This window comes from Mesoplodon bidens (assembly GCF_964165515.1).
Source record: "Mesoplodon bidens genome assembly, chromosome: 11".
Lineage (NCBI taxonomy): Eukaryota > Metazoa > Chordata > Mammalia > Artiodactyla > Ziphiidae > Mesoplodon > Mesoplodon bidens.
In genome coordinates, this window is record NC_138167.1 from 67,734,731 (window position 1) to 67,753,394 (window position 18,664).

Here is an 18,664-nt window from a genome sequence, read left to right on the forward strand (position 1 = left end):
GGACCGGGAACAAAGTGGGCACCACCGACAGTATTACCAAGGGCCCTGCCCCACCTGCCCACCCCGCAGGTCCCCGGAAGGAGGCTCTCCAGAGAAGAGCTTAGTAGAGGGAGATTGGGGTTTGGCCACAGGGAACCCTCCAGAAGATAAGACTGAATTGTGATTCTAGGTGAGCAAGCTAAATTCTAACCAATGGAATAAAAAAGTAATAATAATAGTAACCTTGAGTCCTCAATAAGGGCCAGACACAGGTCATTCTTCCTCATTTACTCCCATCAACCCTGTGAGATGGGCGCTGTTCTTATCCTCACTGCAAAGGGGACCCTAAGCCGAGAGGTGACCCTATGGCCCACTGTCACCCAGACAGTAAATGGCAGCGCAAAAACGTTCAGTCCACGCTGCCTCTTACAAGACACTCAGCGGTTGAGAAATACTTTCATTTTTATTTCTAGTAAAATACATATAATGTTATTTGTTCAATTATAATATTAATCCCTAGCATTATGGGGGGGATGGGGAGTAACAGATTATTTTAATCTTTTAATTTTTATGTTTTCTATGCTCTAATTTTCTACAGTAAGCATGTTTTACTCCTGGTAAGAAAAAAAAAAATCCGCACTTCCAAGAATACTTTTAAGAGATGGGCTGAGGGTTTCCCAGGTGGCGCAGTGGTTGAGAGTCCGTCTGCCGATGCAGGGGACGCGGGTTCGTGCCCCGGTCCGGGAAGATCCATCCCACATGCCGTGGAGCAGCTGGGCCCGTGAGCCATGGCCGCTGGGCCTGCGCGTCCGGAGCCTGCGCTCCGCAACGGGAGAGGCCACAACAGTGAGAGGCCCGCGTACCGCAAAAAAAAAAAAAAAAAAAGAGATGGGCTGAGATTGTCCACATGGAGAGCAGAGGCTGGAGGAAGGACTGACATGGCAGCGGAGGGGCAAGGTGCCCACCCCCAGAGGACCCCTGACAGCAGTGACACAGCACAGGAGTCGGGACACCCGAATTTGGTTTTCCTGCTGTATGACCTTGAGCTCCTCCCTTCCCCTCTTTGAGCCCATTTCCTCTGCGGAAGACAAGGCCCAGGAGAGATTTCCACATGGGGACTCTCCAGGCAGGAGGCTCAGTAGCCACCCAGTGACCTGATTCAGGGCAGAGAAATACCCTTGCAGCCTCCCATCCCCCCACCCCCACCGCCCTATCCCACCCCACACAATCCCCCAGCCTCTTAGTTCTCAGGCCCTGAAGGTCACTGCTGGGGAAGCTGGTGCACAAGAGCCCTACAGGACCACTTCCCTGCTGGAGGAAAAAAAACCCAGGGAGGTGTCTGCAAACAGGAAGTGAGGGTGGGTGCCAGAGGTGAACTCACAGACAGCGGATGAACTCATCCTGCTTTGTCTCCTCTGACATTATTAATTTTTTTTTTAAATTTTTCCCACACCAAGTGGCTTGTGGGATCTTAGTTCCCCGACCAGGGATTCAACCCGTGCTCCCTGCACTGGGAGTGCCAAGTCCTAACCACTGGACCACCAGGGAATTCCCTCCTCTGACATTATTTCACTCAGTTACTGGTTCACACGTTTGTTGTCTGTCTCCCCCGCCAGACTATGTGCTCCCCGAAGGCAGCGATCTCCTTCACCGCTGTACCCCACGGGCCCAGCACAGTGTTATTTTACTCAATTAATATTTCAGTGAGTGAATGAATGATGAGCTGCCTCCCTGTGCCTGTTTGCAGCTCAGAAGACAGTGTGACACATGCCCCACCCCCAGGGCCAGCCTCCCTGAAGGGTTGCACCCCTCTCACCTTGGCCAGGGCTGGCGAAGTGGTTGTAATATTGGGACACATAGGTCATGATGCTGAGGCAGTCAGGGACACTCATGGAGACCATGTCACTGGGGTCCAGGAGAGCAGGGATTCCCAGCTCCTTCTCAGCCACTTCAAAGGCCTGGGGGGGGGTGCAGATGCCAGGGTGGGGGAAGGTTTGAGGCGGGGGGGAAACGTGTGGGGTGGGGGGCAGGTGCAGGGGTGGGAGAAGGATGGGGGGTGCACAGAAGCAGTCACAAGCAGGAAGAGGAAGATGAGGCAGGGTCAGTGGGCGCCACTCTGCATAGACCCAGCTTTGCTCAGCGGGATGAGGGGGATGAGGGCAGGGGTGACTGTGACCTGGAGAAGGGGAAGGTCTGGTGCTCCAGGCACAAGTGGGCCAGAGGGGAGCAGGGGGTGGGGAGAGGAGCAGCCAGGGCCCCAGTGCAAGGCAGCTGCTCCGGGAGCTGGTCCACGAGCCCCTCACCTCAGCTCCTGCCCTGCAAGACCCCTGCCCTCCGACACACACCCTCCCGAAACACACAGCCTCGTGGGCTTCCATCTGTCTGCGGGACTCACCAAACGGTTATTCTCGAAGACATTGTCCTTGGAAAGTGAATCAAAGTCTCTGCAAGAGACAAAGTGGGGGAGGAGCATTGAGGAGAGGGCTGGGGCAGGGGCGTGACCAGTGGAGGTGACCACATCCCAGCCAGCCTGGGTCTCAGCAGGGTTGGGGGAGGGGTCTGTGGACTGTGGAGGAGGAAACTGAGACAAGGAACCGGTGCTAATAGAGCGGGGGCTGCCAGGTCGGGCAGAGAATGAGCACATGGCCCCCGGGGGCCTCCAAGCAGAGGCTGGAAATCACTCAGAAGGGGCGGGGTTGAAAAGCCCCAGCTTCAAGTTTAACCCCCAGGAAGCCATGTCCTGACTCAGTGGCAAAGACAAAACTAAGACCAGGACCAATGCTGATGACAACAAGGACACCCACAGATTGCTGACCTCACGCTGAGCACTGGGCTGAGCTCCTGTCTTGAATTTATTTTCAACTCTACTTGGCAGGTATTTACCCCACTTTACAGATAGGGACACTGAGGCCCAGAGAGAGGAAGCCGCCCTGGGAATCCACATTTCTGTTCCTTCCACTGCATGTCACAAACCTGGAGAAGCCACACCAACTTGCTGAAACCCTAACCCAAGCCGAAGAGGAATGTTGTTTCAATGGTGCCAGGAATAGAACAAGTCTGAACCAGCCTGGAAATAGTACATTCTCCAGAGCTGCCCGCACTGAACGGTCGGCCAACCCTGCTGGGCCACTCCTGGGGGCACCATCCTTCGGGGAGCAGTGAAGGGTGTCCCAGTTCCTAAGCTGGGACAGGTGAGAAGTGGCAGGGCCTACCGGAGTAACCTAGCTTTTATTTATTCCCCTCCCCACCTCCTGGCTCCAGCTGCTGGAGTGGCTGAAACCAGGGGAGGAGACCCAGCCTTCTTGCTCAGCAGCCTCCTGGGTGCACCCGCCCCAAGCCTTGTCCTTCTATGGCTGGAAACTGCAGCCTGACTGCCTGAGACGTGGGCCCAGAGGCCGGAGAAGGCAGTACGGCCTCCAAAGTCTGGGTCCCAGGCCCTGTTTTTCCAGGTCAGGCTGCGTGACCTTGGGCGGGTCGGCAGTCCTTGTGGCCTTCGTTTTCCCATCTGCAAACTAGGGGAAGCCCTCGTACCACCTCCCAGGCTGGTGGGGAGGACCAGGCTTGTTAGAGGCAGGCCTCACAGACACACGAGAGCCCTCCTCCTCCTGCCCACCTGCCTGCTAACTTCTCCAGGCAGAGATCAAGGTACAGTGAACCGTGGGCCAAGGCAGGAAGGGGTAGTTTGCAAACCCCAGGAGGTGCCCAAGGCCAAAAGGCCCGAGTGGACTGGGGAGGGGATTGTGTATGCACTTCAGCCCCTTTTGCCACCTCTGGCCAGACCACTTCCTTCTCCCCTCAGCTGGGTCCCGAACTCCTCCCCTTGCTTGGCCACTGCGTAAGAGTGTGACCCCGAGCAAGCTACACAACCTCTCTAAACCTCGGGGACACTGTGACACCAGCCCAGCCCCCAACAAAAGCTTGTTCTGAGGCCGAATGAGACAAAAGCAGCTTGTCTGGGCCCTTTATTTCAGTCTCCCAGCAGTGTTCTTAGAAGGCTAGGGTCACATTTTGTTCACGGCATGCACTCAACACCCTCCACAGTGCCCAGTACTTAGTAGGCACTCCATAAATGTCTACTGAATGCATAAATGCCAGAAACAGCGTGAAAACTGTAAAGGTCCCCACGATACTACGATTTTTCCTCCACTTCTCCCTCCCCTACCTTCGTCCCTAATCAACATCTAGGCTTTGGAAACATATTTTCTGAGAGTTTTCGAAGGCTGGGAAGGTCTCTTTGGCTCTGGGGGAGATGAGGAGCACAAACATGAAACCCACATGGTCCCTCAAGGGAGCTTAAAGATGCCTAGATTTGAGAGGGGAATGAGCCCACAGCTCGAGAAGTCAGAAACAACTTTAGAAGATGGTGCTTGCCCTCGCCCTACCCCAGCCCTACTCTCCTGGAGATCCTCCCTAGCCATCACCGACGTCCTCTCTATGCCTCATATAGGACCTGGGCCTCAGTTTTTCTCCCGTGCAATGGGCTGGCAGCTCAGATGCTGACCTGCCTTGCAAATGAATGCCTGGACCTGATTCTGGATCTCTTCTCAGGAGGGAAGCCCCCTCCGCTCCACACGAACTCTAGCCACATCCCTCCCTGTGGCCCCATCCACCCTCCTTAGCCAGCAGGAAGCCCTAAGCACTCTGGCCCAGCCACATCTCCCAGCCCTCCCCGTCCTGTGCTATGGGCTCCAACAGTGCCGCCTGTGTCTCTGCTCAGGTGGTCCCCTCTGCCGGGAATGCCCTTCCCTCGGCCCTGACCCGGCTCCTGCTATCTCTTTGAAGTTTATGTGACGGCTGGGAGGCCTTCCCAACCTAGCCCTTTGATACAGCACTTCCCACGTGGAGTTATCAGCACTGCTTATACATCTGTTTCCCCCATAGGCCGTGGGAGACTGTGTGGGGTCTGCCTCTTGGTTGGTTAGTAGCTATTTCCATTACCAGGCACAGTGTCCAGCACAGAGTATAACTCTGCAGACACCTGTGGAATAAACGAAGGAATGAGACACTTTCATCATCCCTTCCTGCTTAATAACACTACTTATAATAACTAATGTTAATTGAATGTTCATTGTCCCATTTAATTTCTCCCAACAATCCTGTGAGGTAGGTCTTACTATCAACCCCCCTTTACTGGCCAGGAAACTGATGTCTGGAGGAATCCAGTGATTTTCCCAAGGTTGCACACCTAAGACATGGAGGAGTGGACCAGAAACCAAGCAGCCTGCGCTTTGTGCTGGCAGCCTCAGGTCCATTGCGTGGCTTAGCTTGACACCTAAGTCCTGTCACACACTGGCCAACCCTGCCTCACCACTTGCCCCCCAGCCAAAACAGAAGACCCCGTGAGCCCTCCGCTCTAATGCGTGGGTCCAATCTGGGTGCCCTCCTTCTCCAACCTTCAAGGCCCGGCTCCTGAGCCCCCTTACCCCGTGTCACAGGCCCCACAAGAGGCAGCAGCCCACCTACATCTCCACCTCATCTCGTTCACTTCTGCAGCCACACCCCCCAAAACCCTCTCCTCCAGGGCCCACCCCACCATCTACATGGTACAGAATAAACTAAATGCATCTACACCATCGAATCCTTGAGGCAATCCTTCCCTTCCTTCCCTCCTTCATCAAAGCCTCCCAGGTGCTGTCTTTGGGGAGCACAGGTCTGGAGGTGGAACAGACATACAAAGACTCCAGACCCTGTCAGGCTTGGGGAGCCCTGTCCAAGGGGCTGTAAGCAAGACAGACAAGGACCATGACTCTTGTCCCCAACTTGCAGATGAAACCGGAAGTACAAGGAATGGCAGCTGCCAGATAAACATGCACTCAGTGTTTTATGAATGAATGGATGAATGGAAGAGGTTCCAGGGCCCAAGGAAGAGGGAGCTGAGATAGAAACACCAAGTCAACTGCTCTGGGGTCTGAATAAATTTTCCCATGGAACCTCACTGGGCACCTGGGGGCAAGAAGAGGCCATTTCACACCCTGGAGCAGCCCATTAGGGCTGTAGGTCAGACCCTAGGAGTCTTCACTCAGCCTCCCTGCCCCACTGAGGACAGCAGGGTCATGGGGCACACACCTGGGGAGACAGGTCTGTGTCCTAATGGGGAGGGGGTTACATCCATTCATCTGACCTCTATTAACCTAGGGTCTCCTCTGTGCCAGGCACTGTGCTAGTGCCCTGGAAACATGATCGCATGGGGGAATCAAAGCCAGGGGGCCCCACAAAGGGAACAGGCCTCAATGCCCCACGTGGAGGGGGCTGCTCAGAGTGCCTGTTTAAGAGTTTAGTGTAAGAAAGGCCCAGGGTCCCGGAGGAGGGCTCGGTGCTCCTTCAAAGAGGAAAGGCCTTGGAGGCTTCGGTGTCCCTTGGGCGGAAATCAGTGCCCTGTGGGCGGGGCCAGGGCCTCAGCAGAAAGACCAGCATAGGGGGCGGGCTGTGTTCCAGTGGGCGGGGTCAAAGAGGCCAAGTGGGGGAGGGGTGCACTGGATCAGAGGGTCTCCGCGAGGCGTTGGGGGCCCGCGGGAGGGTGGGAGCCTCGGCCTCCGGGGGCGGCGCCTGCCGCCGCCCCGGCTCCGCGTCACTGAGCGGGGCGGGGGTCCCCAGCTCGAGCCCGCGCCGCCCTGCGCCCCGGCCGGCCGCCCGCCCTCCCGGCACTCACAGCAGGTCGGGCCGGTGCCGGTGCAGGATGGCGCAGAAGGCCAGGCCGTCCCGGAAGGAGCTGCTCAGGTCGCGGATGTCCACGCCGCGGTATCCCTCGCACTGGCGGCGGCACCAGGCCAGCAGCGCGACCCGCGGCCCCGCCATGAGCCGCGCGGGGCTCGGGCCCGGCTCCGGGCGCCACCGGGACCGGGCTTCACCCTGGGCCGGCTCGGGCCGGTTTCCGGCTACGGCTGCGGCTGTGGCTCCTGCGCGGCCCAGCCGGCGCGGCTTGGAGCTCGGGGCGCGACCCGCTAGCGGCGGGCGCGGGGCGGGAAGGAGGCGGGGCCGCGGCCTCGGAGTCCTCGCTCGGGCTCCGGAGCGGGGGCCCGGCTCGGCTGCCTGCTTCCCGCCCGGCCCTGCCCGGACCTGCCGGAGCAGCCGCTGCCCGAATGGCCCGGCCCCGCCGGCCGCCGCCTACTCACCGCCTACTCACCGCCGCCCGCTCACCTCGCTGTGGGCCGGCCGCGGGCGTCCCGCTGGCCTCGGTCCCCGCCCGCCGCCGCGGGGGAGCGGGGAGGGGGCGGTGGCCTGGCGCCCCACCCAGCGGTGGCTCCGCCCCGCAGACGCGGACCCCCCACCACCACCACCCGCCTCACGGGCCCAGCACCCCACCGCCCCTCTCCTCGGCGATCCCGGTCACCCCTTCCCACTCCCCGCCATGGACTCCTCAAAGAACTCTGGGATGGCCCCTGAACCCCTCACCCACGGCAAACTAGCCCGCCGCACAGTGACTTCTTCCTCCACCACGCTGCCCACCGGGAACTCTCCTCTTGCTCCCATCCTGAGTGCTTCCCACTCTAAGGACCTGCAAATCCCCCACATTCCCCTGGCCTGAAACTTTGCGGAGGCATTCTCCCCACCCCCGGCCAATCAGGCAGTTCCCCTGCAGACCCCAAAGCACCCCCAGATGACCACTAGCTTCACTCACCCTGTCTCACCACTCCAAAACACCCTTGACCTCCAGGTAGTTCTGTCTGCCACCTTCCCCTCCCCCCAGAGCCTGACCGGGAGACTCTATGCTCCCACCCATGGGACCCTGGGGTCCTTCCCATGGGACCCCCACCACCACCACCACCACAGTGGTCAGGTGTCCACTCAGTGATGTATTGAGCCTGACAAGGGGTCCTGCAGAGTTTTCCTCAGCCCCTGTGTAGGGTCAGGGATCTCATCCCTCCCCACTGGGGCATCCTGACTAGGGTTGGGGGGGTTGGGGTCCCACGGGAAGGACCTATGGGAAGCAGGCCCTTGTCTAATGGGACATTGGGTGTCTGGCCTTGGAACCTCTGCAGCCTCATTCTCCTGCTCCCCCATCCAGACCTGGGTTAGCCACCCTCCCCAGAGGCCTCTCCTGACTTCCAGGAGATGAATCAGCTTCCACTAGGCTGCCATGGCAGTGACATCACCCTGACCAGTGCAATAGTTAGCTGGGATGAGTCTGTCACACCCCCCCCCCAAAGGAAGGAGCAGGATCCTAGTCATCTCTGTCAGCCATCAGCCCTTGGAGGAATGGAAAGAACAGGGGTGTATCAACCCAGGCTCGAATCCTGGCTTTTCTCACTCACTCAGCCGTGTGACCGTGTGCCTCCTGAACCTCAGTTTCCACATCTTAATAATGGGGATAATTCCTGCTTTACAAAGTGGCTGAGAGGAGTAAGATGTGCCTCACAATTAGTCTTCACTCATAAATTCTAACTATTGATACCTGGTGCCTGGTAAACGTGATAAAACGGATTGAAAACATTTTGTACCCAGCTTGTCCCTTGGACCTTTGTGAGTAAATTATGGAGGAAAGAGGCCAACTTGGGGAATCCCACCTCCTCAAAGGTTCACTGAGTCCCAGCTCGGAATACAATTATGACCCAGGCGACCCCAGCTTGCCAGCCTGGGGCAGCCTCACACCCTGGATCTGTCCACAGCTGGGAGACCACCATCTTGGCCCAGAAAGCCGACTTTCAGGTTACCTAGGAAAGGGCTGCCATGAGCCAGTCTGCCTGGCCAGCCCCCTTGGCCCCTCACCAACCCTTTGCTGCCACCTCTGGCCCTGTCCCTGTGGGAAAGCAACTCTAAGAAAGGAGGGTTCCAGGTACTCTCATTAAATCAGGGACTTGGGCTCAGGACCCTGATACCACACCCACCTTGGCCTCCAAAGACCACCAGTACTCTTCATTAAAGCCCAGAAGGGATTATATTCCTCTCCTCACCAGTCTAAGGGGCTCCCTTCAGGTCCCTGAAGACAGTTTCAGATCTGACCTCGATCCCTTTGCCATGATAATAGCTCACCCAGCCCAGCCTCTGGGCCCTAATTAGCCATTTGTGGGGTTTATAAACTCATTATCTGAGTCAGCTCATCATGATAGGAGGTAAGGGCCTGCATGACCACAGCTGTGTGACCACAGGCCAGACAACTCCACCCCTATGAACCCTAATTTCTTACCCTATAATATTGGGATAATAATCTTCACCTTGCCTGCGTCCCAAGGTTGTGGGTAATCTGGTGAGATAATGAATGGAAAAATGCCATGCAAACTGTAAATCCAGGGTTCAGGTGGGAGGTGGGACTGTGTTTACAGGTGAGGTCAGAAGCCACAGACAGCTATGCAAGTCAGGTCACCAGCCCAAAATCATACCAAAATATTAGGATTAGGACTAAGGGATTTGGGCCCTTCGTTTGGTGTATTTATTTTTTAACTATCAGTTAAGAAGTAAATATCTCCTTATCAAAAATTTTAAAATAAAATAAAGCTAAAGTTCCTACTTGACTGTCTCCCTCAACCCCAGTCCCCTCCTAAGATGTAGCCACGGTTGTCAGTTTTTTGTTTTTTTAATATTTATTTATTTATTATTTATTTGGCTGCTTCGGGTCTATCATTGCAGCATGCACGCAGGATCTATTTCCCTGACCAGGGATCGAACCTGGACCCCCTGCATTGGGAGCACAGAGTCTTAACCACTGGTCCACCAGGGAAGTCCCATGGTTGTCAGTATGAAGTCGAACCTTCCAGACCTTGTGCATGCATTTATATTCAAACATGGATTCAACAAATATTGACCAAGTACCTGTTCCTTGGCTGGGGAGCTCCAGGGTAGATAGGGTGAACAAGACAGGATCCCTGCCCTCGTGGAACTAACATTCTAGTGGAGAAGACAGGCAGGGAACAAATAAAGCAACAAAGATCATTTCAGATGGTGAAAGGGGCTTGAAAGAAAATAAAGTAAGACACTGTGACAGAGAACCATGGGAATAGACGGGGCTTCCAGGGAAGGCTTCTTTGTGGTGGGAACATTTGAGCTGAATGACACCCATCCCCCAAGAAAGCAAGTCAGATGCAAGCCAGTGAGAGATGTCATTGCAAGTAGTTTGAATCCTTCGAATTTATTCCCAGTAATAGCACGAGGCTGGATCCTGGCAGGGAGGTGCTGGCTAGTGTGGTGAGTGAGACAGGCTAGTGGCTACTCTTCGTCCAGAATGATAAGGGGCAAAGGAAAAAGAAGCCCCAAGGAAGAACAGGCGTCCAGAGGAGGGCCCTGACTAGTCTGGGAAAGGGTGCCATACTTCCCACTTCCCATTCTTCCTGCCAGCTTGCTTTGCAGGAGGGCTGTGATGGAGGGAGATGCAAAGACAGAATGAAAAACAACCCCACGGGGTGGGGGGTGGAGTGGGGGGAGAAGCTGATGTCGAATGAGCACTGGTGGGAATGGCTGAGTGAATGAATGACCAGCACTTACAGCTTACACTTATTTTCACACACAGATCTCAAGGTAAATTTCAGAAAGATGAAAGGGAGAGGAACGGCCATGGTGGGGACCTGGAGAGGCTGAGGGGGAAAAGAACGTCATCATTGCCTCTGGGAATCTATGGCTGTTGAGTCCCCACCTGACTCTGCACCTGCTCAGAGGCAGGGGCTGGGGAGTGCTTCTCTCTCAGAGCCGGAAGTCCACCTGTGTTTGTGTGTTCCTGGGTGTGGGAGGTGATGCTTGGTTGGCCCCATTTCACTCACCACCTACTCTCTTTGCCACTGACTTGCTGGGAGACCCTGGATAAATATGTCACCTGTCAAAGGTTCAATGTCAACATCTATAAAAGATGGGCCTTTGCCCACCTTGTGATGCAGCAGGCCAGTTTCTAGGACTCTATCCTCCAGAAATACTATCCCAGGGGCCCTAAGATGCACATACAAAGATGGTCATTGTTCGCTAACAGCAAAGCACTGGGAACAACCTAAATGTTCATGAGGGACAGCATAATTAAGTTTCAATACAGCTGGAAAACAGAAAACCACCAGCTGTTAAAAAGAGCATCCTGGGGGATTTCCCTGGCACTCCAGTGGTTGAGACTCCACGCTCCATTGCAGGGGGCACAGGTTCTGGTCTGGGAATTAGGATCCCACATGCCCCACAGTGTGGCCACAAAAAAAAAAAAAAAAAGTCCTGGAAACAACAAGGTCCTACTGTATAGCACAGGAAACTATATTTAATATCCTGTGATAAACCATAATGGAAAATAATATGAAAAAAATATATATATATATATGTATAACTGAGTTACTTTACCGTACAGTAGAAATTAACACAACATTGTAAATCAACCATACTTCAATAAAAATTTTTTTAACAAGTGTCATGGAAATACATCATCAAAAGAAGTGAAAAAAGCAAGCTGTAAAATAACAGATATACTAGGATTCCATTTTTGCAAAACAAAATTTATATATATATATAACATATATATCATATATACTTATGTATATAAACATTTACATGTGCAGATATATGGAATTTTAAAACATCACAAAGAAAGGAAAAAATCTACCCAAATGCTGTCAATGGTTCATTATGGGAGTGAGATGGGGGTGTGGCAGACTCACTTTTTTTTTTTAAATAAACTTACGTATTTATTTATTTTGGGCTGCGTTGGGTCTCCGTTGCTGCGCGCTGGCTTTCTCTAGTTGCGGCGAGAGCGGGCTACTCTTCCCTGCGGTGCACGTGCTTCTCATTGCGGTGGCTTCTCTTGTTGCGGAGCACGTGCTCTAGGCGAGAGGGCATCAGTAACTGTGGCTCACGAGCTCTAGAGCGCAGGCTCAGTAGTTGTGGCGCACGGGCTTAGTTGCTCCATGACATGTGGGATCTTCCCGAACCAGGGCTCGAACCCATGTCCCCTGCATTGGCAGATGGATTCTTAACCACTGAGCCAGCAGGCAAGCCCCAGATTCACTTTTTACAAGTCATTATGGTCCGAATTTGTAACAACAGCAGGCATAACTTTTTAAAATAACAGTTTTGAGATATAATTCACATACCATAAAGTTCACTCTTGTGAACAATTCAGTGGTTTTTAGTATATTCACAGGGTTGTGCAACTATTATTTTATTTAGAATATTTTCATTACCCCACAAAGTCTGTACCCATTAGCACTCACACCCAATACCTGCCCGCCACCCCTGCCCCACCCCTGGCAACCACTATTCTGCTTTCTGTGTATTTGACTCCTCTAGGCACCTCCTATAAGTGGAATCATCCAATATTTGCTGCTGATTAATTTTAGACTCTTGCTCTGATCATAATCTTAACCAGTCACTTGAAAAAACAAATGAACTTTCTCATACCAACACAACATCGTTTGCAGTTTAATTAACAGTGCTAGAAGCAAAAGGGGCTCTAATTTTAAAACAGAAGCAGCCCCAAATGAGCAAGAGGAAATTTGCTCACACAGAGGGCCACAGCAGATCACTGGAAGACAAGAAATCCAGGTAAGTCAGGTAGAGCAAGTATAACTTCATAATGAAAAAAATAACAGGCGAGGGAGCAGGACTTTAGGAAGTGGACCATCCTTCCAGTCTGGACAGCTTGGAGCCTCAGTACCTGTGAGCTTCTAATTCTAGGATTTCATTTTTCTAAGCTTCTCTGACTCCAAGATCCATGTGGGTCTGACCACTGTGCTTTTCTCTCAGGGCCCTACCCAGGCCCTTGGCTCTGAGCTGCTCCCCGGGGGAGCAGGGCCCTGTGGACAATAGGAACACTGTGGGACCTCAAAGCTGGGGCCTGGAGGCATGTGGGAGGTTTCGCAGCTCTCCTGGTCCTCACTTCGCCACAGGCATGCCCCGAGCGTGCCAGGACAGCATCCTGTGCCCCCGTCCCAGCCCGCCGGGATGAGCCTCGGTTTCCTGGAATCCCAGCAATGTCTGAGGATAGGCAGCTATTCCAAGCCATTCTCCACAGACCCTACTGTTCCCCACATACTGTATATACATTCTGGAAAATCTATCTGGGATTGGGCAAGAAAGTTTGAATCCTTACCCCAAAATGAAACAACTCTCCAATTAAACCTCCAGAGCAGAGAGGACCATGTGCTGCCTGTCACTGGGAGGGCTCTCTCTGAGCTGGGAGATACTCCTACTTTGCCTTCTGGGTCTGTCCCCGGAGGGGAGGCAGGTCAAAGAAGCCGCTGAAATATCCAGGCTAGAAAGGACCCTTTGGGAGTATTTAGCAAAGCCCCTCAGTATACAGGAGACTGGAGCCAAGGAGGGGAGGTGTTTGCCCAGGATGGTAGAGGCAGTTAGAGGGGGAGCTGGGGCTGAACCCCATCCCCAGCCCCTTACTCTCCGTGCTACAGGATGCTTGGGAGGCCTCAGCCTGCCACACTGTCCCCCGCCCCTTTTGGCTTCCTCTGAAACACGTATTGCTGCTGTTCCAAATCCTGCACAGGCTTCAAGGCCCAGCCCAGACATCACCTCCTCCCTGAAGCCTTCCCTGATAGGCCCAGATGGAAGCCACAACTCCAGGTCTTCTTACAGATTCCCACCCTTGAATTAGATGGAAACTAGAGGGGAATCCTTGCCAATTTCAGAGAGGAATTTCCACATGCCTACCCTGGAGGGACTGGCAGGCCAGTGTGGGAGACAGACATGTAAACAATCACAATAAACAGTCACAGAAAGACAAGACAAGGGAGGTGATATAGAGATGGACAAAGTGCTATAGCACTTCCACAAGGAGCCTCTCATCTCCTGTCCAGGGACTGAGGGTATATCCCTGAAGCCTCTTCGCATTTGAAACCGAACATGAGACTTTCCTGCAGAAGCTCTGAGTGAGTTGTTTTCCCAGTAGATAGAACAGAGAGAGGTTAGCAAGGGCGAACCTCATCTCCAGGTGACACAATACAACACAACTGGAACGGGTAAGAGTAACAGCAAACACTTGTATCATACTCGACAGCTTTATATGCTGAGGCTCAGAGGGGCCCAGGGAGGCAGGTGGGGAAGAACTGCTCACTCCATTTGATGGATGAGGAAGCAGAGGCCCAGAGAAGTTAAGCAACCTGCCTGAAATCTCCCAACTTCTAAGAGGGCAGTGTCAGGACTTGTATCTAGGCCCCCTGCCTGATCAGAGAGTGAAGAAGGCCACCCTCCAGGTCCACCAGCCCCAGGGAGAGAAATGGGAGTGGGGGTGGGAACAGGAAGAAGGTACCTTAATCAAGGGCGGGGCCAGGAATACTGGAAAGCTGGGTTTTTCAGCAGCAGGTTTGACAGGAATGTGGAGCCATGGGAACCGGGATGACTTGCTGCTTCCTGTCCCCGCCTCCTTCTCGGAAACATCAGGAAAATTGCTGGTCAGGTTTTGGATCTTCAAATTGGCCGCCCCCTGCCTCCCTCTCGACCTCTTCCTGATGCGCTTCCCCCACACCACAGCCTGGTTCCTGACCCCAAGCAACAGCCCAGGCCCCTCTCCAGTGTGCGGGGCAGGTGGACACGGGGATGAAAGGCCATCAGGAGGAAGAGCCAGTGCAGCACACCCACACTCATTTGCCGAAGAGAGTGAATACATTCATCATTTATCCACTCTATGCACCTGCCTTCTAGAAAGGATTTAAGGTACGCCATCACTTATTGATACACTTAACATCGTTTCATTTGATGAACCCCGTTGACTCACTTCCTTGTGCCTCCATCATTCATTCAACTAATTCTCTTCATTGCAAAGGCCATTGCTCCCAACTGCTGCCTCCCTTTTCTCAGGTATTCATGGGGGCTCCTGGCCCATTTAATCCTAGAATGTTACCCAGAATTCTAGAACTGCAGGGCTGCAGCCTTCGGACAACAGCAGGTCTCACTGCCTCATTTTGCAGATGAGGAGGTGGTCAGTATCCACCGAAGGCCAAGGCCATTCCGGGACGAGAAGCCCCATCTTGGGCTTGCAGTCCAGTCCACACTGTGGAAAGGAAGCCAAGGCCACCAGAGGCTGGTCTGTGTGGCGAGGAACCAGCTCCAGCCTTGGGGTCTGAAGAGCAGGGTTCCGGCCCCAGCTGTTCACTGCCTCTGCCCAAGTCTTACACCCTGGGCATCTCCACCTGGATGTCTCACAGGGTCTTTGAACTCGTGTCTGAACCCAGTTCTCTACCCACCTTCACATGCTTCCTGTTTCAAACGTGCCCACTCACCCCCATCTCAATCGTGGTTCCACTGTCTCCGCAGCCGCAAAAGCCAGAAGACCGGGCATCTCCCCGACCCTGCCCCTGCCCCTGCCCCTGCATATCTGGCCAACTGCCAAGTCCTGTCCTCTGTAACCTCCCAAATGGCTCTTGAACTCTCCAGCCTCTCTCCACCCCTGCTGCCACCACTCTGCACGAGCCCCAGCTCCTCTACAGCTGGGCTACTCTAGACAAGTGCCTCAGCCTCTCTGTGAACTGGTCTCTACACTGTCCCTACACAGACTTGCCTTGGGTCCACCAACGAGCAGGGAGTAGAGAAAGCCCCTGGGTGAGTCTGCAGGCTGAGTCCCAGCTCCACCATGAAGTAGCCTTGCTGATCCATATAATCTATGCCTGTGATTTCCAAGGTCATGGCCAGCTAATAATAATGGACTTCTTCGCTAATCACACACTACAGCCAGGTGCTGTGCTAAGTACTTTATATAATTTAATCAAGTGAAATGCTACCCCCATTTTATAGATGAGGAAAGTGAGGCACTGAGAAGCTAAGTAACTTGGCCCATGGTTACACAGCTAGTATGTGGAGTCGGGATTCAAACCCAGGTCTGGCCAAGCCCGAGCCACACACTTTGCTGTGCTGCCTTCTCTTGCTGGTGCAGGAACTTTTGGTAACTGGCACCACCCAGAGCTCCCCATTCCCTGCTAATAAAACCCTCATTCCCTTTATGCGTGGGAGGACTATGAACCTGCCTCTTCCACTCCAGGCAAGCTGGAATAAAAACCCTGCAAGCTGGCTGCAGCTGCTTAAAGCCCTGCGTTCCTCAAGCGGTACCAGGCGGAGTTCAGCTGTGCCTGCCCCCTCACAAGGGCTGCCGGCTGCCCAGCACTGCCGCGGGACATGGGCCAAGACACTGGGAAACGGCCCAAGCCAGGCTCTCACACACTGGCTCTGTGTGACCTTGAGCTCCTCAAATGGCCCATCCACTGGTAAGAAGAGTGCTGAGGCTGATGTGTATAAAATTGATGACTAATAAGAACCTGCAGTATAAAAAAACAAACAAAAAAAACAACTAATACTAAACTTTCTTTGGGTTATTTGTATGGAAATATGTTAATATAAATGTTTCAGACATTACATGAAATTTCTAAAAATCTTATATGTTCTGGTATAATGTTATAGGTCATAATTCTAGTCATTACTTTAAAATGTATATCTCAGAAATAACTAAATTTCCTTCTCAACTGCATTATTATGAACTTTCATCAAATCTTTAACTGTGGTCATTTTTAAGTCTTTGGTCATTTACAGACAGTTCTGGGTGTACTCTGATGCTTTTGCAAAAATGTTCCTATAAAAGGGTTTCATCTTCAAGGAATTCATGGAAAAGACTCTGACAAGGACAGGTTTCTGGTAACTGACTATACTGCTGAACTGAATGAATAAGCATTTTCAGAACTCCAATGGAAAACTGATGAATTCATAAAAGTGCTAACAAAAGATCAAGATGAAAAAAAATTAATTACATGGGACTAAGTGAACTGATGAGGATGATTATAATTTTTGTGACTTTCTGTTGGAATAAAAAAAAAAAAATCCCACAAGGACTCAGAGGCAAAAAATATACAAATCAATTTTCACTGCAAAGTAAAGGAGCTGTTACAGTGGAGGATTACTGGACTGAATGTCAATATTATGACATAGTATGAGTGTGTTTCATGTTTGGTAATTGCAATCATTGCTGCTTTTGTTGTGGTCATCCATTTACAATGCTTGGTGTCAGTTTATTTATCTCTTGTAAAAATAAAATGCAGTGTGTGTGTGTGTGAAAAAAAAAGTGAATGCATGTTATATTTTGTTTATTAATAAAATGCACATAAAATATTTCCCCCCAAACCTAAAAAAATATTAAATTAAATTAAAAAATAAAATTTACTGTTAGGAAGCAGAAAAAAAAAAAAAAAGAGAAGAGTGCTAAGGGACCAGGTCAGACACAACACACCTTGACCTGGCATAGTTTTAGTGATGGAGACGGGAGACTCTGACATGAACTATGAGACTCTGGTGGTGAAATCAAAACAAGTTAACACCAGGGGTGCTCAGGTGGGTCTATATCCTATGAGTCACCATTGCCAAATGTCAGGACTGGTTGTGGGTACAGAAGAGATGGTACTGCATGGGCCATTCTTAACGAGGCCAGGGAACCAGGGTGTACACAGGCACTGGGGGCAGGGGGTGCAGTAAGGCCTGGCTGGCACTGGCCTGGCAATCCAAACGCTTGGCAGGATCCCAATGCTGCCACTCCTTAGACCCCAGCAAGGTAACAGATGAAGTGCCTGGAAAGCTACCAAGAGCTCTATGAATGTTTGGACTTATTACATATTAACTAAGAGGCTGCTTTTGGTTTTCCTTCCTTTTGGAGGAAGGATGGCATCCCCGAGACAGCACAGGCTTTAGAACTGGGCTGACCTGGGTTCTGTCCTGGCTCCTCTTTAGCTCTGGGAACTTGGACAAGTTGTGTAACCTCCCTGGTGGAGAATGGCCTCCTAACTCAGACTTAGTCACAGCCTTTATAGTCTCGACAAGGCCTATATGACTTCACATGATCGGGAGCTTCACTGGTCTCTGGCCTCTTCCTCGCCCTTGCTAGCTCTGCTCCAGCTGGCCTTTTCACTACATTCTCTCAACCTACAAAACATGCTCTGACCTCAGGGCCTTTGCACTTGCAGTTTCCTCTTCCTAACACTTTCTTCAGGTATCTGCAATGTGGCCTCTTTGCCCCCTTCATGTCTCTGACCAAATGACACCAATTAGTGTGATCTCTTCTGACCATCCAATTTAAAAGGGTAACTCCTACCCTTGATTTTTCTGCACAAGATACCTCACCGTCCAACATACTATACATGCTTTACCACCTGTCTCCACTCATTAGAATTTAAGTCCCATAAGGACAGGGGCTTTTTTTCTTTATAATTGAAAAATTAAATTGTTGTTTGTTTTCTAGGGGTTTTGTTTTTTACCCACTTCCTTTTCCCTCTCGCCTAGCAGTGCCTGGCTGGCTCACTTGTAGAAAAAAGGATACAACCTTCTGTGCATAAAATCCTATGTGCCTGATACACAGCAGGCATTGTATTAGACACCTAGAGCTGCTGCAGCAAATTACCACAAAGTTAGTGGCTAAAACAGAAACTTATTCTCACAGTTCTGGAGGTGAAAAGTCCAAAATCAAGGTGTCAGCTCTAGGGGAGAGCACTTCCTCACCTCTCATAGCTTCTGGTGGCTCCAGGTGTTCTTAGCTTGCGGATGCATCACTCTAATCTCTGTCTTCATGTGGTCCCCTCCTCCCTGTGTGTCTCTGTGTCTGACGCTTGTCATTGGATTTAGGGGCCACCTGGATAATCCAGGGTACACTCATCTTGAGATCCTGAACTCACATCTTTTTCCAAACGTCACACTGATAAGTTCCAGGGGTTAGGACACAGATGTATCTTTTCGGGGACCAGCATTCATTAACTACTAGGAAACAAGGATATAGAAGAACTTATGAATTCCAAGCATGGGGGAGAAATAA

The 18,664-nt window shown here is 52.1% G+C and overlaps 1 protein-coding gene across 2 annotated transcripts in view; it reads right to left on the reverse strand.

Annotated features, from left to right (window-relative positions):
• Nucleotides 1–7,107, reverse strand: part of MICALL1 (MICAL like 1) — a 28,259-nt gene extending 21,152 nt beyond the window's left edge. For both annotated transcript variants that reach the window (XM_081248682.1, XM_081248681.1), the window contains exons 1-3: nucleotides 6,629–7,107; nucleotides 2,375–2,423; nucleotides 1,796–1,937 (exon numbers count right to left, since the gene is read on the reverse strand). In XM_081248682.1, the coding sequence (XP_081104808.1) occupies nucleotides 1,796–1,937; nucleotides 2,375–2,423; nucleotides 6,629–6,774 (337 nt within the window). In that variant the 5' untranslated portion in view covers nucleotides 6,775–7,107. The remainder of the gene's footprint in view (nucleotides 1–1,795; nucleotides 1,938–2,374; nucleotides 2,424–6,628) is intronic.
• Between the last annotated feature and the right edge of the window lie 11,557 nt (nucleotides 7,108–18,664).